At 41.9% G+C, this 22448-nt stretch overlaps 1 protein-coding gene across 1 annotated transcript; it reads right to left on the bottom strand.

Moving 5' to 3' along the window:
- Positions 1-368: 368 nt before the first annotated feature.
- Positions 369-18772, bottom strand: SQLE (squalene epoxidase). Its single transcript, XM_069854645.1, has 11 exons — positions 18340-18772; positions 14999-15251; positions 14533-14713; positions 10290-10386; positions 6297-6410; positions 4765-4936; positions 4376-4471; positions 3675-3817; positions 2520-2616; positions 1603-1690; positions 369-959 (listed from the first exon to the last, which is right to left on the bottom strand). The coding sequence occupies exons 1-11, from the start codon at positions 18628-18630 to the stop codon at positions 767-769; spliced, it is 1725 nt and encodes a 574-aa protein (XP_069710746.1). The 5' UTR covers positions 18631-18772; the 3' UTR covers positions 369-766.
- Positions 18773-22448: the final 3676 nt, after the last annotated feature.

Raw genomic sequence — 22448 nt, 5'->3', positions numbered from 1 at the left:
CGATTGCACACACCCTAAGCAAACCAAAACAACTCCCCTGTTTTTAAAAGGAAGTGAGATAGGAAGAAAGTTTAAGAAAGATGTGCTTTCAGTACCTGAGTGTAATGCAGTAGCCAACGTAACTACGGCTTGATTATTACTCATTTAAATTAATTCTGGTGTAAAACTGATTTCAGAATAGCAACACGGCACTTGAAACAGTGACTGAAGTAAAAAATACTTCAAGATCTGAAATCCTTTACAGTGTCCTTTTAAGTGTCAGTAGACTGGTGTCTCAGCTGCGACTGAAAAAGAAGAGGCAAACCCTAATGAAATAACCCAAATCAAGAATGTTCTTACACTATTTCACAGTAATGAAGAAACGGTCTATGGAACTACTGAGCAGAAAAAAAAGCATGAAGGATAATAGCAGCTTATGGTTTAGAGTTATCACTTTTGAGTTTATTAATATCAGTGGTGCACTCGGCAATGGATAAAGCAATGAATGAAATTCTGACAAAACTGGCAATTGCTACCACATGCCAATGCTTAATTATGGTCCTCGTAAACAGCTAACTCCTTTTTGAATTTAAATTTCAAAGCAAGGAATATTTACATATAATATATATGTATGTAACCACAAAACCAAAATTAAGTCAAATCCTTATCAAGGAAATTGCATTTTGAAGAGAAGAAAACATAATACAATATTAAATAGTACATGTCCAAAGATTTTGAAGGCATCCTGACTTTCATGTTTTCTTCTCCCATTCATTCCTCCTGGATTTTAGTAGACTAAATACTTCATTTCAGAGTAAATAAGTGGAAATATTATAGAGCAGCTCCGGTAAAGAATAGCTCCACTACTGAAAAATGCTCGAGGTGTCGTGATCCAGGACTCTGACTTAAAGCAAAAATATACAGCATACAGTGCCACAGCAAAGAAGTGGCCAATCAGTACCATTGGTTTAGGAGATAACCTGTATTAAAAATAAATAGATAAAGCATGTAAATAAATAAAATCAAGAGCACTGACAAATTTTCATTTTACAAATAGAGATCTCCACTCAAGATTATGCCCCCACTGACTCAGGCAGCTCTGATCCTGCCATCTCAACTAAACAATACAAATTCAGTTCTAGCTCTCATTCCAAAAATGGACAAATATAAATGCACACATTCTCACATACTCAGAGTAGTATGATTTATTGCACATTTTATAGTTTCTGAGGAATAATTCAGAAGACCCTGATGGTTACTGATTTACCAGTTCCTCATGCTCCTTTATGGAAGACCTCATCATTCACTATTGTCAATTCAAGCATGAAACGTCTACCAGCTCCTCTGCTTGTCTGGATTCCTGTACCTCAGTCAAGCTCCCATGTCCCCTATTTTAGCTTCTCTCCAGCTTTTAGTAGCATTTTTTATGAAGGAAAATGGGTCAGCATTTAAAGACATAGCTTCTACTAAAGCCCCAATCTTTAATATGATCCTAAAAATAAAGGCTCATGTGAACCATTCTCCCTGTGCAGCCCTGACAGACTGGGAGTAAAGCAGATCCTCACAAAGGCTCACAACACTTGACCCAGTTCACAGTAATTATTACCAGCACACTGAACTTACACAGAGAGCAACCCAACAGGTCCTGCGACACATTCTCCACCGAGTCTGAAGTAATGGAAACAGGCTTTCTTTAGCTGGTGCAAGGAATCTACAAAATGAATTAAAATCACTCAACAATTACATTCAACACATACCAAAACATTTTTTAGCGTACACAGGAGTGATATTAAATCCAGGACTTTGGTAGCTGTTGTTCTGTTAAATTCAGCTGGATCTTGAGCTAGTTTCATTTAAGTAGACGACAGTCTTACAGAATATCTACTTATTCTTCAACTAAATGACGTAAGAACAAGCGTCTTCTGTTTTCCCTTTGTTTGCCCTCACATTGCGAAAACTTGGTTTACACAGCACTAGAACTGAACAACCAAGCAGAGAACAGAAAGTAACTCATTAAAATCCTTTGATTGATGTATTTTTAATATATATCAATATACAGATATAAATACACGCATATGCCCATGTGTTTGTATGCATATGTATATATGCATATGTTGTAGAGAGGAGGGTGCTGGCCTCTTCTCCCAAGTGACGGGGGACAGGACAAGAGGGAATGGCCTCAAGCTCCGCCAGGGGAGGTTTAGTCTGGACATTAGGAAAAAATTCTTCATAGAAAGTGTCATTGGGCACTGGCAGAGGCTGCCCAGGGAGGTGGTTGAGTCACCTTCCCTGGAGGTGTTTAAGGCACGGGTGGATGAGGTGCTAAGGGACATGGCTTAGTGTTTGATAGGAATGGTTGGACTCGATGATCCGGTGGGTCTCTTCCAACCTGGTTATTCTATGATTCTATGATTCTATGATTTAAGTATATATGCTCGCATACATACACATCCCCTACCCAGGCTTATTTAGTTACCAAGTTATCTTTTAATTTATCTTTTCATTTAATTAGTCAGAAGTTATCTTTAAAGTATATTTACCATCTGTGCCAGCAAAGAGTTCATAAAGTGCCTGGGCAAGAACATTCACTACAAAAGAATGAGATTTTTTTCTTGACCAATAAAATGTTTTTTTTGCCTGAAAAAGGAAAAAAAAATATTTCCATTAGTGTATACAGAAGAGCATTCAATGGATTCCCAGAAAGTCACACTTGTGAAAATTAGCAATAATGCTAGTTGGTTCCAAGCTAGGTCATTACGTAATTTTGGAAACTTGTCACACCAGTTATCTAGGCTCCTCTTACATTAAATATAGAAAAAAGGGCAGTTCCAGGGTGTGCTTCATCTCATCCTGTAGTAGGTGGCTGGGGTAGGTCAGAAATTTCTGTTGACTGAGAATAAGTCAGAAATGACCGAAAGGTTGAGATGACTAGCTAAGATGTAAGTATCTGCATTTGGTCAGGTAAGTCCTGTATTTTCCTGACATTTAGAGGTCCTCTAAGTGCTTTTCATTTTCCAGATATACTTTTTGAATCATTTACTTGTAGTCTATAATTATTCTAACTGTAATTTAGCCAACTGACAATATGACTAACCTGATTAAAAGCAGTTAAAAAAAAGAAATCTTATTATCTACTCATCAAAATTTTTGGTCTAAATCTCACTGGGAAAACAAGCCCAGCATCAATACTGATGCTGCTGATTCCCAGGAAAGAAGTATGTCTTCTGACTTAGTACTGGGAGATTAATGCAGCAGTCAAGAGCCAGTGGAGCATTGAGATGCCTCTTGAAAAACTTAATTCACGAGCTCACTGTTTTCTATGCACCACTCACACAAATGGAATGGTCTAAACCCAGCCCATTTAAGATAAATCTAAGTTACAAACACACTACTAATACAGGAATACAAGGTTATACTAGCAAAGCATGCTGACCAGACACAGCACACCAGTCTCCTTAAGCACAACAAGTCAGTAAGCAGAGTTTTGAATCTGCCTTTTGTCACACAGCCACAGCGCTCACAAATCACAGCTCTGCTTCCTGGTGAATGCTTAATGTATGACTTATCTATACAAACCTCTGAAAACTCATGTGCCTCACTAATAACTTACATGTCCCTGAGTTGCACAAAACTTAAAACTCTGTCATTAAATTGCAAGAAAATCTGCCTAAAATAAATCTACAATAAAGCTTCACCTTAAGAACGTCAGAATCTTCATAAAGGTCTGGAATATCCTGAAGCAAACTTCTCCATATCTTAACATCATTTAAAACAACACTCATTCCTCCACCAGTTAAAGGGTGTCTTATGTTATATGCATCTCCTAAAAGAAGAACACCTAAGAGGAGAGAAAGAATTAATGGGATACTGCATGACCATTACATAATCTTAGAATTCAAACTTCCTATTTTCTTAAAAATCAAATTTACTACAAATTCATTCCCATCAGAAAATAAGATGGATAACCACTAGAAATTAAAGAAGAAAAAAGAAAGGAGGAAAAAAACCCAGTGTCATACTAAAAAATTTTAAGATGATTAAGGTCAAAATATTTTTTCCCCTATGGATATGTATGTGTCAAAGAACACAAACACTTTTTACCCTAATTTCTTTCCTTGTTTCATCAAGTTTTGCTTAAGAAGAGCACATTTGTCTAAGCTTGAACATCAAATTATTTAAACTTAAAAGTAAAGCAGACAATGATTTGAAGTCTGGTGTCGATATAAACATTCCAATTAAACTATGCCCAAGGCATACATTTTCAAAATATTACTTTTCATAGAAGAATTATGAGACAGTTGTATTGAACAAAAATATATGTCTATGACAACAAAGCCCTAAGTCCCAGAAGAGGTTTATAAAGCCTTTTTCCCTCCTTTTATTTCATAGTACACACCTTTTTTATTTACGGCTGAAGGAGGCAAGAAGCTGGCTGGCATAGTCCTTAAACGATCATTCTGAACTGCTACTAGGAACTGTTCCTTTAAGTGATCTGCAATAATAAAATATTTTCCTTACATTACTTCGAGTCTAAAATAATCCACACACAATCCATTTTAAACTCTTCTTAGAGATATGCTTAAGAGATAAACTTCTGAATTGCTAACCTCACAGATGTGAGCTGAACAATCTACTTTGATGTGGAATTGAAGAAGGGTGAATGATTATTGAAACAGTAACTGCACACGTGGAAAAAGTCCACATAGTTCGATGGATTCAGTGAAACGTGCCTTTTTTGGCACATTTAATTGTGACAGTTATGGATGGAAATCTTTCTAGGCTTACCAGGTAGTTGTGGATGAACATTCTCAATCATGTATTCCTTTAAATTTTTTGGCATTTCCCCTCGGATATCAACAAGGACTCGAGTCTCAGTTGAAGAAATCTGATAGACTAGGACTGGACTAGTTTTAGCTAAAACAAGTTCAGCATAATTAGCTTTAAACTGTGGTGCATCCTTAAAAAGAAAAGATATGAGCAGAAAGATTGAGACTGAATTATGAAAGGATATGAAACTTCAGCTATACAAAAGCATTTTCTGAAATACTTTGAAATAAAATCCAATATCAGATTAAGTTTGTGTAGTTTTCTTTTTAAATGAATACATTTTTAAAAAGCAAGTTCTGAACTTAAAATTACAATTCTTTTACTATGTTTTAATATTTAATATTAATATGTTTTAATATTTACTAGAATATACATCAGGTTATACACTTCATTTGAATACCTCACTAATATTTAATACATGCTATTGAAAACCTGTAATGCAATCAATGTAATAGTTTTCCATAAGATCATTTTGTTTTCTTCTCATAAAGAAAGCAGTGGGAGGGAATGAAACACACTAATCTGTAAACAACTACATGGAGATACCAACTCATAGGGTCCTATCTAAATAGGTCTTAAACAAGTATCCAGAAGTAGAGAAACAGGAGTACTGGGTGGTAACTGGCTTAGGGACCCAAAAAGTGCTGAAGTTCCTCCAAGTCAGTGTTACAAGTACAGTAAAAATTCCATAGTTTTGGTCCCTTCTCCCTTAATTATTTTTGCTGTTAAAGCAGCAGCCACAGAAGGCAAGACCCAGCCAGGATTTCTACCTGGGTTCTCCAACCATCCAGCTACCAAACAGGTTTATAGGTCCTGAAGGTACCTGGTGATAAGGTTCCCTGCCTTCAGACAGGAGCACAGTCTGAGTATTCTTCTGGAGCATAAAACATAGGTGGTTTGACTCATAGCTCCTAGGATGATCTAAAGCTCAAGATTTCCACTCCCTGAACAAATGCCATAACTACTGTGATAAAGTGAGTGTCACTATCTTAGCTACCTATATCTTAACACAAATAAGTCAAAGCACCTATATCCAAGGAAACAATTTTTCAGATTGTGTTCCAGCTTTACAATGGTGCCTATCTCTAATCCAGAGACTAGTGCTCTGTAAGATATATATGTATAAAAATATAAATATCGCACATAGCACTACCTTATATGAGATGCTGAACCTGTTATTCTTAAAAAAAACCTGAATTTTCTATGAGCCAGCCTACTGAATTGCAATGCTCATCTTAAACTAGCAATGCTGAATCTTAGTCCAGATGTTTTTAAACCCTCCCTTGTTCAGCTGTATGTTTAAGATAATACTACATGCCACTCCTAAAAGCATATCTAACTTTTAACAATATCCACTTCTAAAAAAAACCAAACTTAAAGTTCTAATTGATTCTGTTGGAAAAAAAATAAACAATATATTCAGTGAAATGCAGACCCACATTAAGAAGCAGGAGAATACCAGCTTACATAGCATTATATGTAAAAGTTACCTTCAAAATGCAACCAACAAAATGGGACGAAACAGTAACTTTGTTGGAGACCAAGGTTTTTCTAAACTTGGAGAAAAGTCCATCAGCTACAACAGTAAGAGGTGCATGAAGTTCCTGCAGCATAAAGAAAAAATAAAGATGTGACATTTTCAATCTTGCTTCAGAACAGGGGGAAACAACCCCGACTCTCTCATTTTCATACATTATGACGTTCTACAGAACAACAAACACAAGAGGATCACAGGCCATTTTTATAATACATGTATTAAGAAAAACAGTATTTGTTATCCTCCTCATAGTCATATTTAACACTATTTCCCCTAAAAGTTGATCTAACAATATATACTTCAGCTTTTTCAGAGGTGCATTCACAAAAAAAATAGTTATGGGGACTGTGTAGGATAAAAAAAAGACAAGAAAGTAGTGTAATTGCTCCTCTCAGCCCATATGCTCTTCAAGAGAAAAAAGAAAACAAAGAAGAAATTTTAAATTAAAGAACCATGCCTAAGCAACTAAACAAAACCAAACCAAAGTGTAACAAACTGAAATGCAGTAAGCATACTAAGACCCTCTTTAAAAGATCAGACAGTGGACTCCGAGCAGTTCCTAGCATATTTAGGAACTATAAGAACAAATAGCGTATATAGATAAAAGAAAAACGAAAATAAAATCTGAGTAAACTGATTAAATTCAGCCTGAATGCATGCATAAATTCCTAATGTTCAGCACATACACTGCCCTCTAACATAAACAAATCATTCTGATTACTAAAATATATTTTTAAGCATTTTACTGCTACGGCAATATAACATTATACTAGAAAGCATTTAGAAGCGGATGTTTCCTTCTACTTACAGCTTTCTTAATGGCAGTATATTCAGTAATTTAACCACAAATAACTATAGATTTATAATTTGACCATTATTCCTTGGCATTCAATAATCTCATACGTTTGGTGTGAGCAGAAAAAAAAGTTTTCCTTTTAAGCCTTCAGGATGTAACAAGGCAAAAAAGCATGCCATGTTTCATTAGTACTCCTGAAAAATATTTTTCTATTGGAAGGAAGCATCCAGTGAGCCAGGATTTTGCATGGGCTCCTCTATGAGCGGTTCTGTCCTGCGCAGGAGTGGACTCAGCCACTTGTGTCACACATAGAATCATAGAATCATCAGGTCGGAAGAGACCCACCAGATCATCGAGTCCTACCATTCCCACCAATCTCTAAACCATGCCCCTCAGTACCTCATCCACCCGCACCTTAAACACCTCCAGGGAAGGTGAGTCAACCACCTCCCTGGGCAGACCGTTCCATTGCCTAATGACCCTTTCAGTGAAGAATTTTTTCCTTATGTCGAGCCTGAACCTCCCCTGGCGGAGCTTGAGGCCCTTCCCTCTCGTCCTGAACCCTGTTACTTGGGAGAAGAGGCCAGCACCCTCCTCTCCACAACCTCCCTTCAGGTAGTTGTAGAGAGCAATAAGGTCTCCCCTCACCCTCCTCTTCTCCAGGCTAAACAACCCCAGCTCTCTCAGTCGCTCCTCGTTAAGACCTGTTCTCCAGCCCCCTCACCAGCTTTGTCGCTCTTCTCTGGACACGCTCCAGAGCCTCAACACCCTTCTTGTGGTGAGGGGCCCAGAACTGAACACAGGATTCGAGGTGCGAATATATGTACTTATATTGGATATCTGACACCTCGATGTCTTTCTTTGTCTCTGGAAAGGAGATGTGTGAAGGGAAGTCGGACAAAATGATATTAGAGTAGAGCTGAGTAAAATAATAACCATTTATAATGTCTGAACTTAGAGAAGTGAGCTTCCTGAGAAGAGCTACCAAAATCTCTTTCCTATTGATTCCTGTCTCAGATTGCAAGCTCTAATTATTCCTGTGATTACAGCAAGGTCACCTGCCCACATGGGTTCCCTGGTGTCTGATGATCTGAACGTTCAAGCTACCGTTTTCCCACAGACAGCATACTAAGAACTCTAGTCTTCAGTTGCCTGGTCTTGATAAATTTTATAAGTTGACTTCTAGCATACTGGTTAATTTGAACCTCATCTAACAGAATAAAAATCTCAAAGACAATGTGGAAGATAATAGGTATGGAGAGAACAGAAAAACACAGGCACACAACATCAATCAGCCTCTTTTCTTTATGAAAGCAGGCTAGGGAATGTAAACTGGCTTTGGGTTTGGGTTTTGGGTTTTTTTCCCTAAGTAGCTTCCCAGCTGTAAAAAGTAACAGGTTGGGAAGCACAGTTTAGAAATATTTAGTGGAAGTTTCTTCCACTGGATTTCTAAAGTCAAAGATCCAGGCCAGCAAATGAAACAGGTCTTTCCAGCCACGGAACTGCAGCATTCAGAGCAAAACATGAATTTGTTTATCCCCATCACACACATAGGAAATCCAAAGACTTAAGAACAACATCCATGCTCTCAAGAAAGATACAGGGTAAAACACTGATCACCTGACTGCTGGTCAAATAAATTAGACTTAAAATTACAACATCATCCATAAATGCATAAAGCTTAAAAAAATCTCCAACCAAAATCACAGAATCATCCAATGGTTTAGGTTGGTTGGGAGGGACCTCAAAGATCATCCAGTTCCAACATCTCTGCCATGGGCATGGACACTTTCTGCTGGATCAGGTTGCTCAAAGCCTCATCCAACCTGGCCTTGAACACCTCCACGGATGGGGCATCCATGACTTCCCTGGGCAGCCTGTGCCAGTGCCTCACCACCCTCACAGTAAAAAAATCCTTTCCCTCCACTCCCCAATCAAAACAAAAAACCCCTTTAACATTGCTGGATGCTAAAAGACAATCTGATTTGGGGAAAAAAACAAACCTGAAATGACCTCACAAAAACTCTCCGCCTTTCCAGTAACAGTGTGTGTTTCAATAACTTATTCTACTACCGTGGATTTCCTAATACGCTGTTATTCATTTTACATGATACGTAAGACAGACCAAAGGAACAGGACTTGGAACCCCCAGCTCCTCCAGCTACCTCAAGAATGACCAAGGATGTTTTCACTCAACTCTCTTACAGCTTCCTACTTAAAACACTTGAACATCAAGTGGGCTGAAATGCCATTTGCCTGAGGAGGGTCTAAAACCAGCTAACTGCGACATCTTGGGCAAGTACTTTTAAAAAGCTCTCTTACACATGGTATGATACCACCATTCCAATTTCTAAATGACCTAAAGATGAGAGAGCTTGTTAGTAATGCTCAGAGCAGTATCTTCCAGCTGCTCAGGAACTTTCTCAGTCTTGCATGGAGGCAGCGGAGCATAGACAGGCGATTCCTATCTTCCCCATCAGAGCACATCTGAGCATATTGACTACGTAACTTTAGGCAGCAAAGGAATTTTAAAGTCAGCAAAGAAGGAGATTAGAAATTTGGCTTTTCTAGAGAAGAAGCAGTATATCCACAACTTTCCTAAACTTTTTATTAGAAGTTCACACAGTTTCACAGCATTTAGCCAGCAGTTTAGCATTAGTTGAGGCAACAAACATTAATTTAAAGTCAGTGGCACAATTAAAATAGGCCAGAACTCTTTCTGTGATCCAAGAAATGACTGGACAGAGCTATCTCTGTAAATGGGCACCTATATTCTTATTTTCAGACACCTTAATCGATGGTGGAAGTCTATGTGGAAATGCAGATCATTACACACAGGCAAAGCACAAATCTTAATATATTGCTTTTTTCCACTAATAACTCTCAAAGTATTTTAAACTACAGACATAAGAATGTTGAAATAAATAACGAATTCAATTCTCCACAAGAAGTTATAAAAAATATTCCCAATGCCAGCACTGTATCCACTAGAATTTAATCTCCCTCTATTACAGCTTTCACTTTCTTAATAACTGCTATTTCTGTACCAGTGCTCCAAAGCAGAGGTTTTTAAAAAATTATATACACACAAAAACCAACCCTCAATTTTCTCAGAAGTTTAACAAAGACTGTTAGAGAAAACTGTCTTACCTTAATACCTCCAGTTTCTTTGTCCCTGTACTGAACACCCACGACACAGTCATCTTCCTCAAGCAACTGTAACACAGTCCCCTCAATGAATTTTGCACTGAAATAAAATAGAGGGATTAGAACAGAATGTAAGAGGATTGATGATTCCAACATTTCATGGCACTAAGCACAGAAGGAAAAACAGATATTCACTAATCTTGTCTCTGCCAACACTTAACAGTTTGTTTAAATTTTAAAGATGCGTTCTTGACCACTTCCAGAAACCACATTAAATGCCATAAAGTGCTTGTCACTGTTTTCAGTTCAACACTACCACTTGGTTTGATACTTCAGAATATTCTAAAACTGTAGCGCTTACGTTGAACACCTTGCCACTCAACAGAATTCCCTGTTGTGCTTCAGGTGCTCCAAGGCCATACAAGAGATGCAGAGAGGAGTTTGTCATAACGCTCAGATTTCAGGCAGTGAACTGAGTCATTCCTGCTAAATGGTAGGGAATGCTGATGGGGCAGGCGAGACCTAACTCCAAGCAGAATTCAGGAGCAAGATCCAAAGTAGCCCTTCAACACTTAATGTGCACTAGATAAAAATGAGGTACCTAATTCTCAGAGAACTCCAAAATAATCTAACCTTTTCAGGACAGGGACATCTAGCTTTTCACCTCAGGAATTCAGAATACACTTTTTGGTGCGGGATTTTTTTGCTATTTATACTTTTGAAGTTCTGCTAATGCTTATGTTCAGACCTTGAACTGAGTATCTCTTACTTCTACCTCCCAACTACAGCTATTTAATGTTCACAAATTAAATCTCTGTAAATGTAAATTTAAATCCCTTGTTGGGTCTGAGTTGCTAGACGTAACATCAGCAGTTCAGACTTAGCAGCTTGAAATGGACACTCCCTCCCTCAAAAATATTTTCATATCCAGAGGAAAGTCCTGCCTCACCACCCACTGGCTTTCTATGATGAGGTGACCACATCGGTGGACATAAGAGAAGCAATGGTGATCTATCTGGACTTCTGTAAAGCCTTTGACACAGTCTCTCACAACATCCTTTTCTCTAAATTGGAGAGATAAGGATTTGATGGGTGGACTGTTTGGTTGATAAGGAATTGGTTGGATGGTTGCATTCAGAGAGTAGCAGTCAAAGGTTCAATATCCAGATGGAGATCTGCAACAAGTGGTGTCCCTTAGGGGTCCGTACTGGGACCAGCGCTGTTTAATATTTTCATCAACTATATAGACTGTGAGATTGAGTGCACCCTCTGCAAGTTTACAGAGGACACCAAGCTGAGTGGTGTAGTTGTCACACCATAAGGACGGGATGTCATCCAGAGGGACCTGGACAGACTGGAGAAGTAAATCTGGGCGAACCTCATGAGGTTCAACAAGGCCAAGTGCAAGGTACTACACCTGGGTCAGGACAATCCACAGTTTGAATACAGGATGGGGGACGACGTGATTGAGAGTAGCCCTGGAGAAGGACTTGGGGGTGCTGATTGATAAGAAGCTCGACATGAGCCGGCAATGTGTGCTCGCTGCCCAGAAGGCCAATTGTATCCTGGGCTGCATCAAAAGAAACGTGGCCAGCAGGTTGAGGGAGGTGACTCTCCCCCTCTACTACACTCTCATGAGGCCCCACCTGGAGTCGTGTGTCTAGTTCTGGAATCCTCAACATAAGAAGGATATGAACTGCTGGAACAGGTCCAGAAGAGGGCTACAAAGATCAGGGCTGGAGCACCTCTGCTATGAGGACAGGCTGAGAGAGTTGGGGTTGTTCTGACTGGAGAAGCAAAGGCTCCAGGGAGACCTTAGAGTGGCCTTCTAGCACCTGAAGGGGGGCTACAAGAAAACTGGAGAGAGACTTGTTACAAGGGCATATAGTGATAGAACAGAGGAAATGGCTTTAAACTGGAAGAAGGAAGATTTAGATTAGATATTAGGAAGAAATCCTTCATGCTGAGGGTGGGGAGGCACTGGCACAGGTTGCCCAGGGAAGTCATGGATGCCTCCTCCTTGGAAGCATTTCAGGTCAGGCTGGATGGGGCCTTGAGCAGCCTGGTATGGTGGGAGGTGTCCCTGCCTATGGCAGAGGAGTTGGGGATGATCCTTAAGGTCCTTTCTAACCCAAACCATTATATGAATTCCACAACTTCAAGAAATGAGCTAAAGGTCCACATGAGAATAAAACAGCTGGATATTTTAGGCTCTCAGAGGGAACGTGATCAATTGAATTCATGTCTTCTCTACATGTCAGCCAGCACAGAAATTTAGAGTAGATCATGACTGGCTTACTTTGCCAGGCAACAGGCAGGTTGGCTCTTATCAAAATATGGTTTATGCTTAAGCACTCTAACAGAAGTTTCAACAGCAAGGGAGTGCAGCAACACATCAGGTGCTATGGATAAGTCATGGTGGATAATTCATGCAGATTCTATTGGCTTTGGATTTCTTTTATAGTTGTCATTTCAGTTATTTATTTAAGTGCTTGCTTCTGTTTGAGGTTCTCACCTATTATAAAAACAATCAGCTGATGATGCCCTACTTCCTTCCTCAGCAAAATTAGTTTTACTCAACTGAAATAAGTTCATATTGCCTAGTACTTATAAAGAAGATATATTAATCCCTAATTATTATCCCCTATATTTTCACAAGCTTTGAGATGAAAGACAAATCCTCATAGTACGAGTCCTTGATCTCTTAATCAAGAACTGCACCTTAACTAAACATGCAGTTTTCTATGCTACAATTAAAATGGAAAGCAAACATGCACAAAATGAACATTAAAGACACTGTGGAAAAAGGGGAAAGAATTGAATTCAAGTTACAAACATTAGCTTTTGTTTCTGCTTCAAAAACTGTACAGCTACTGGAGTTTTCCCCACAAGTTGAGCAAAGAGGTGCCCAAATTTCACTGAACTTGAAGCATAAACGAGAAGACTTTAGCTTTTGTAGCCTGTAAACACGGTTGTTATTAATTTCAAGTCTACTAAAGCTGCAGTCTTTTAGTGCTATTTCTAGTAATTCATATTGTAGTACTCACAAAACAGAAAAATATCCCACAGAAAACAACAGCTAGAATCAATTTGTTTCAATAAAAGTTTCCCTCTTGTCTCTAGAATAAAAGACAGAAGTCAGTTACAGAGGAATCACCAAACACTATTTTTTTTCATTAGGAAGAGAAGAAAGGGGTCTTCAAAATTCTGAAAACCATAAGTTAATAACTGGAAAGAGCTACTTCCCTTTAGCACTTTGTTCTAGTCATTTTGCTTGACTTCTTGTTATCAGAAAGAGCAGAACAACATGCAAAAGAAGCTTGATTTCTGCCATCAGAGATAATATCAGTGGAAAAAATACATAGCCCTGCTTATTGCAGGAGCGTTCAGCTAGATGACCATTCAAGGTCCCTTCCAACCCAAACTATTCTATGATTCTAAGAAATTATACCCAATTTGCCACACATTTCTTAGAACCATAGAATGGTTGGGTTGGAAGGGACCCTTAAAGGTTATTTAGTTCAACCTCCCTGCAGTAAAAAAGGACATGTCCAACTAGATCCAGTTGCTCAGAGACCTGTCCAGCCTGACCTTGAATGCTTCCATGGAAGGGGCATCTACCACCTCTCTGGGCAACCTGTTCTAGTGTTTCACCACGCTGTTCGTAAAAAAAATTTCTTCCTTATATCTCATATGAATCTCCCTTCTTCTCGTTTAAAATCATTACCCTTGCACAATTGCAACAGCCCTGCTAAAACACCTGTCTCCATTTATCTTATAAGCCCTCTTTAAGTACTGGAAAGCTGCAATAAGGTCTCCCTGGAGCCTTCTCTTCTCCAGGCTGAACAATCCCAATTCTCTCAGCCTTCTCGAACAAAGAGATTCTACACGCTGCTCACTGAGAAGATGTCGCATCTTCTGGCAAAATGTCAAACCCAAGAATCAGTAGGAGATATCAGTCCTCTACCCTTGACCTGTTCTTTTACACAGGTGGGCCAGTAGCTTGTCTAATATTTAAAGCCCATATTCCCATAGTTTAAAGATTAACTTGTCCCAAAGAGTAATGTATGATGTATATGCAACTCATGAACATGTCTACAGAAAACAGAAGAAGTAACTATAACTGTTACATTTTCTCAGTCTTGTTCATTGGGACAGACTGAAAAGGTTAAGGAATCTCATGGATGCTGGGAACAGTGCTTCTGAATCTCTGTATTTCAACTGTGCTGTTCACAAAGTGACTTACTTAGGCTCCGCCATGGCTGCCTTTCGGAGACCCATGATGAACTGGCCATGATGAAAAGATCTTCCACTCACCACACGGCCATCCTCAGATGTTGGATAAGGAATTTCAACCTCTGAGTTGCTCTCTATATCATGAATTATGTAACCATTTACCATTTGTGAATCAATACCTTCTACTGTATCTGCAAAATATAAGCAAACAGATGAGTTAAAAATGTTGTTAAGGAAGCTTAATTGTGTATGAAAAGAATTTCTTTATATAGAGTCCAATTTTCTTAATCAAAACACGCGTTGAAGGATGAATATTTTCAAAATGGCATACTGGAAATACACAAGCAATTTTAATTCAAATATTAAAGGTAGATACTGTATTTCTTCATTGTCCCTGTAGGCATGCTTTTTCTAAAAACATTGAGTGTAGCAGCTGCTGCATTACAGATACTATTCACATTTTGAAATGCACTCACCTTCAAGACCCAAGTCTCTAAGTGCATTAAAACCTCCAGGTTGCAACAACTCTCCAACTATCCTATCAGGTTCTTTCAGATCCCTCTCTATCACAGTCACCTTTCTTCCATCTCTGGAGAGCACTGTGGCCAAAGAAGAACCAAGTACGCCTGATCCAACAATGATGATTTCTGGATCATATTGGGGTGATGCTGTTGCGTTTGGAGCAGTCTCTGTCAGATGCACATCACAGACGTCTGCTTCTGTGTTATCCTCGAGAAAAGAAAGCCAACAAAGTTACATGTGCTGATGTATCTGTACCATAATCTTGTCAGAGGGCCGACTTTAGACTAGTTCCACTTGGAGCCAGAGGACTGAGAGCACATCTTCCAATTTAGTTTGGTCCAAAATGAAATCTCTCTACAACCTCTACAATCCAATTAAAACAGAACAAACAGAAAAGGAAAAACAACACCCTCTTCGAACAAAATCAAGATCCTTGCTTAAAATCACCCTGCTGATCAAAGACAAACCACTAACACTGCCTCAGAGAGACTGAAAGTCAAGTTCCTAAAAAAGGCAGTAAGCCAAGGCTGTCCCATATTCTTCATTTATAAAGTAACACACCCATGCCTTCATACCAGTGAGTCCCTACTACACAGAGGCCAGAGCACTTTGCAATGAAGAATTTACCAGGTTTACTGGAAAATGTACTTCTCTTTAATTTTACTGTAAGTGAACCTACCTACCAAAATAACAGGTTACAGTAATACTCTGCATGGAGAAGTGTCAGCAGAGGCAGCTACCTGGGAAACATTATAAAGAAGTGGTCCTGAAATGAAAACTCAGACAGTCAAAACTATAGGCAAAATTACCATTCACCTGCATTTAAAACCGTTAAGAATTGACATACATCAGATTACACATCAGTTAACACACAAACTGGCATCTGAACACCAGCTATGTCATAGTACCCTTCAAAGAGCATCTAATCACAAACTACAAAGTGAAAAAATGCTGTAAGGGCAATTCCATTGCAAACCTGCAAGGCATTTCTCCAGCTGGTAGAATAGAGTCCAATTCACTCTTTCACAAATGCCTCAGCTCTACAGTGCTGACAGTGGTAAAAATACGATTGCATCAAAGAAACAAATACCCACAACAACACTGACAACAAGATTTCTGTTGGCATAGTGTCATGTTTATACCTCCAACACACTGAGGGTGTGCAAAGCGTTTGACACTGTTCTATACAACATTCTTGTCTCTGAAATGGAGAGACATGGATTTGATGGACGAACCACTCAGGGGATAAAGGCATTCCTCAAGGGTATTGGCACTGTCAGTGCTTAACAGCTTTGTTGCAGACAAGTACGGTGGGATTGAGCGCACCCTCAGCAAGTTTGCTGACAACAAGCTGTGTGGTGCAGATAACACGCTGTAGGGAAGGGATGCCATCCAGAGAGACCCTGACAGACTCGCCAGGTCAGCCTGTGTTAACCACATGAAGTTCAACAAGGCCAAGTGCAAGGTCCTGCACCAGGATCAGGCAATCCCAAGCACAAATACAGTCTGTGCAGACCATGGATTGAGAGCAGCCCTAAAGAGAAGCGCTTCGGGGTGTTGGTTGTGAAGCTCAACAGGAGTCAGCAATGTGCACCTGCAGCTCAAAAAGCCAGTCACAGACTGGGATGCATCAAAAGAAGCGTGACCAGCAGGTGATACTGCCCCTCTACTCTGTTCTCATGAGACTTCACCTGGAGTACTGTGCTCAGCTTTGGAGTCCCCAGTATAAGAAGGTTATGGACCTCTTGAAGTGAATCCAGAGGAGGGCTATGAAGATTATAAGGTGGATGGAGCACTTGAAGACAGGCTGAGAGAGATGAGGTTGTTCAGTGTGGAGAAGAGAAGTCTCTGAGGAGACTTTACAACAGCCTTTCAGTACCTAAAGGGGGCCTAAAAGAAAGCTGGGGAGGGACTTATTACAAGGGCATGTAGCGATAGGATATGGGGGAATGGTTTTAGCCTGAAATAAGCTAGATTTAGATCAGATATGAGGAAGACATTTTTTACTGTGAGGGTGGTGAGGCATTGGAACAGGGTGCCCAGAGTAGTTGTGGATGCCCCATCCCTGGAAGTGTTAAAAGCCAGGCTGGATGGGTCTTGGAGCAACCTGGTCTAATGAAAGGTAAGCCTGCCTACGACAGGGGGGCTGGAACTGGATGATCTTTAAGGTCTCTTCCAACCCAAACCATTCTATGATTCCATTATTCTAAGAATTCACATAACACAAGAAATTTGAGTAAGGGTAGGCTTTACCAGAAAAACAAAATAAAAATCCAAAACTTTTGACTTGCAGACAAAAAAAGTTTCAAGTGTTTTGTGCAAGAGGTCAGTGTCTGGCTGAAAATGCCGAGAAGTACATAGGAAAGCAGCCAAACAGATGTACTGAACATGCATGTCCAGTAGGTAGCCTTAGATGGCAGGACTCCAGCTAAGCTCCAGCCTCACATACAGCTCTCTCCATGGCCTCATAGCAAGTATTATGGCTGGGCTCAGACTGCTGGGCTGAGCTCAGGTCCTGTAGCTATTGTACAAGCAATAGTTTTGCAATAATTTCCAAATAAGTCTTACCTGCAGTTGTATAAACAGATGTGTTTCATACAGAAGTATAAGGAAGCTGATCACAGGATGGCTGAGGTTGGAAGGGCCCTCTGGAGGTCATCTGGTCCCAAGATCCCTCCCAAGCAGGGTCAGTTGAAGCAGGCTGCCCAGGACCATGTCCATTTGGGTTTTGAAAATCTCCAAGGATGGAGACTCCACCACCCCTCCGGGCAATCTGTGCCAGTGCTCAGTCACCCTCACAGTAAAAATCTGTTCCAAATGTCATGTGTTTCAATTTCTGCCCCTTGCCTCTGGTCCTGCCAGTGGCCACCTCATGTTAGAGCCTGGCACCATCCTCTTCACACGCTCCCTTCAGGTGTTTTTATACACCGATGAGACCCTCCCCGAGCCTTCTGTCCTCCAGGCTGGACAACCACAGGGTTCTCAGTCTCTCCTCAGAGAAGAGATGCTCCATCCCTTCATCTCTACAACAGACTGGCAATTGAAGATGCTTTTCTGCTAGAATAATAATCCTTAACTACAATTCTGTCTTGAAACACATTTGATTCGACTCTACAAAACCCCTGGTCTATCGCTTAGGTAAGTTTCACCATTTCTTCTGCCATTCAAAACTAATGGAAAACATAACCAATCCGGCTTCTAATGACAAACCCTCTCCAACCCTTTCTTGATATCCTTCCCTCACTAGGACAGAGGGAACAGCAGCAGCACGCTGCATCCCACGTGCTGAACCTACCTTTCTGGATTTGGGTTGCTTGACTTGTTGAGATCCCGGGGCGGGTTTGGCCCAGAAGAAGCCAACGAGAGGTAAAGTTGAGAGAACATCAGAGAGCATCCCCGGGTGGGTCTTTCGCTGCTGCTGCTGTTGCTGCTTGGGCCCCCTGAAGCGGTACCTGTAGGACAGCAGCAAGCCGAGGGAGAAGAACACGAGCACGGAGAGCAGCACCTCCTTATTGGCGTAAGTCATGAGGTCTCCGCACTTCTTATAGACGTAGATGAAGGAGGCGATACCCAGAAAGGTCCACATCGCGAGGAGACTGCTCACCGGTCCTGGCTGCCTCCTCCGAAGCTTTCCCGTCCACAGATGCTGCCCCAAAGCAGGGTTATGCGCAAGGGACCAAGAAATAGGGGTAAAGAAACGCAAAGGCGTCCTGTGCGAGGGAAGGGAGGGAGATCTCAATGGAAAAACAAGGTGTTCCGGAGGACCCTGTAGAGGAACAACCCGAACGTCGCCGGCTGCCAGAGACGGTTTAAAAAAAAAGCCAAAAAAAAAATAAATCAATCTACAAGGTGTTCTCGAAGCCGCCGAGCTGGGCCCCGCACCTCAAGGAGCCGCGATGCGCCGGGGCAGCCCCGGGGCTCCCTCCCCGCCGCGAGGGGATGCTCTGCCTGCGCCCCGCCGACCCGAGAGAGGATGCCGCGCTGCCTGGGGCCGCGCTGCCTGGGGCCGTCCTCCTCTGCCTCCTCCCGCCCGGCTCCCCGGACTCGAGCGCTAAGGTGGGGACGGGGTGATGGGGGGGGAGCGCGCACACGCCGGAGGGGGCGGGGCTATGCAAATGAGACGCCGGTTGCCCCGCCCCCTCGGCACCGCGCGCCCCGTGCCTCAGCGGCAGCCGGCCAATCGGCGGCGCTAGGCCGAGATGGCGCTATGGCCCGGCGGCCAATCAGAGCGCGGGGGGGCGGGGCTCGCGCTCGACGGGCTCCTAGGGCGATGTGACGACGGGAGGAGGGCGGGGCGGGAGTTGCCATGGTGACGGGATGCGCGCTGCGAGGGCCGCGGGTGCCCGAGAGGGATGCTGAGCGCAGCGGGCGGGACCCCGCGCGGCTCCTGGCTCCGTTCCGCTCCCTCCCGGCTGCGAGGGACAGAAAGGAGAGCAGCTCAAAGGGCGAAGGGCCAGCGGCGCTGGTCCCTGTGCTGGTCACTCCTGGGGGGCTGCCCTGACCTGCAGCCTGAGGAGATTTCAAATTCTGGCTTGTATCAGAAGGGCAACATGGTTTACAAAGCCTTGTAGTGATAGGACTAGGGGCAATGGGTGTAAATTGGAGAAGGGCAGATTCAGACTAGAGATAAGAAAGAATTTCTTAACCATGGGAGTGGTAAGACACTGGAACAGGTTGCCCAAGGAAGTTGTGGATCCTCCATCCCTGGAGGTGTTCAGGGCCAGGTTGGGTGGGGCCTTGGGCAGCCTCATCTAGTGGGACGTGTCCCTGCCCATGGCAGAGGGGTTGGAACTAGATGATTTTTCAAGTCCTTTCCAACCCAAGCTGTTCTATGATTCTATGATTCTAAGTGATGTGGCCAGCAGGAGTAGGGAAGCAATTGTCCCCCTGTACTCAGTGCTGGCAAGGCTGCACCTCAAATCCTGTGTTCAGTTTTGGGCACCTCAATACAAGAAAAGCATTTAGAGGTGCAGGAGCACACCCAGAGAAGTAGAATGAGGCTGGTGAAGGGTCTGGGGCACAAATCTTATGAGGAGCGTCTGAGAGAACTGGAGTTCTTTAGCCTGGAGAAGAGGAGGTTGAGGGGAGACCATATCACTTTCTACAACTCCCTGAAAGGAGGTTGTAGAAGGGTGGGTGCTGGTCTTTTCTCCCAAGTAACAACGGATGGGATAAGAGAAAATGGCTTCAGATTGTACCAGGGGATGTTTATATACGAGATTAGGAAAAAACTGTTTACCAAAAGACTTGTGAAGCATTGGGACAGGCTGCCCAGGGAAGTGGCAGAGTGTCTATCCCTGGAGGTGTTCAAAAAGTGTGTAGATGTGGCACTTCAGGATGTGTTTTAGTAGGCATGGTGGTGTGGGGCTGACAGTTGTACTTCATGACCTTAGAGGTCTTTTCCAACCTCAATGATACTATGATTCATTTTCCAAGAGAAAAGTGAAAAGATGTCACTGTAGGACAGCCAGAGGAGCAGGGACAGGCTGGCAGCCACTCAGCCTCAAACTCATGGGAGAAATTGGAGGGAGGTGAAAGATAAGAAAAACTTCCTGTGCCCCAGCCTTGTGGATGGGAAGAGGGATTTGGAGATTTGCCTCTGGGATGGTTGGACAAAACAAAACAGAAATGTTCCTTAGCACAGAGTTCCTCAGGGGCACATGCCTGTGGTCCTCCCTTTGCCCTGTGTGAGGGACCTTTCTCGTGCTATGCACTTGTCCCAGCACAAGAGCATTGAATGTGTCCATTGCAGTATAATAATACTTAGATGTGGTGAAGCTATGAAGCACGTCAAGACCCCACTTGAGGCAGAAGTAAAAGAATGAGCAAAACCAATCACGTGCAAACAGAGTGAAAGGAGATGAGATCCTCAGTAAAATGGAGTGGATGTTGAAGAGGGGAAAAACACTTAGTAGTTTTTTATGCTGTGAAAGGGAGACTAAAACCAATGTGATAGACTTGAATGAATACAGGTGAAAATGCAAGCAAGTAAGAGAAAGGGCTTTGGTTCATTCATCCGATCAGTCAGGTCAGGCTGAAAGTGAAGTGCCTGTGAGCTAAAGTGATCAAGCACAGTTTTTTTTTCCTGTATTTTAAAGACACAGCTCTCATTCAGTGATGATGGTTATTCCCTCAGTGATGAAATGAACTCAGGTGCAGCAGAGGCATCCGTCATTATAGGCATTTACAGGTGTTCACAGCAGGAGCTACTTTCCCCCAGCTTCAACTAGGGTATTACAGCTGTCAGCAGGTTTTATGTTTAAACCACTTGAGCCTAAACTTCTGAAGTACACCTGCACTTGATTTACTATGTTCAGTTTGCTAATGTTCTCTTCACCTGCTAAAAATACCCTTGTTTCTGAACTGAGCTCCACAGAGTCACTCGGTGCATTGTAAGACCAAAACAAACCATGTACAACCCTTTTGGACATTCTTCCTGGAGACCAAATGTAAGAAGAGCTGTAGTCTTTAAGTTACTGGAAGCAACGCAAACCTTCGAAAGACTGTCAGTTGCCGCATACATGAAGAAACAAGTAATGAAAATGTTACCAGAGTAAAGCAAGTGCATAGTCAGAACTGTGCCAAGGACCAGAACAAGCTTAAATGGCCAACAGAAGGAAGGATGGGAGACCTAATTGCTCTCTATAACTACCTGAAAGGAGGTTGTAGAGAGGAGGGTGCTGGCCTCTTCTCCCAAGTGACGGGGGACAGGACAAGAGGGAATGGCCTCAAGCTCCACCAGGGGAGATTTAGGCTGGACATTAGGAAAAGATTTTTCACATAAAGTGTCATTGGGCACTGGAACAGGCTGCCCAGGGAGGTGGTTGAGTCACCTTCCCTGGAGGTGTTTAAGGCACGGGTGGACGAGGTGCTAAGGGACATGGTTTAGTGTTTGATAGGAATGGTTGGACTCGATGATCCGGTGGGTCGCTTCCAACCTGGTTATTCTATGATTCTATGATTCTATAAGAAAACAGACTCAAGCAGAATTATATGAATTAAAATAATGGTATGATGGTTTTAAGATTAGAATATAATTTAATCTTCCACTTCATTGCAAGCTACCCAAACCCCTGCTTCACCCCCCATGGATCTTGCTTTATGTAGCTGTAAGGTTACTTATGTCGACTTGGTGACAACATCTACTACAACTACAGTTTTAGTAAGCGTACAATCTACAACAGACATCAATTAGGTCACACCGATGTGTTCTTCCACCTCAGGGTATCACCTCTGCTGATCATGTACCATGCCTTTCAGCATTATGTACCTTGTGAGTAATTTTCTTGACGCTTATATTGGAAGTGGTTAGTGCTGGGAACCGAAGAAATTCTAGAATCTGGTTTCGAATGAAATACTCACAGATGCACAAGTTCAAGGCTCACATGTTATCAGAACATTTTT

Source organism: Phaenicophaeus curvirostris, chromosome 3 (assembly GCF_032191515.1).
Source record: "Phaenicophaeus curvirostris isolate KB17595 chromosome 3, BPBGC_Pcur_1.0, whole genome shotgun sequence".
Taxonomy (NCBI): Eukaryota; Metazoa; Chordata; class Aves; order Cuculiformes; family Cuculidae; genus Phaenicophaeus; species Phaenicophaeus curvirostris.
The sequence above is the reverse complement of the archived record's forward strand: the minus strand, read 5'-3'. Positions and strand labels throughout refer to the sequence as shown.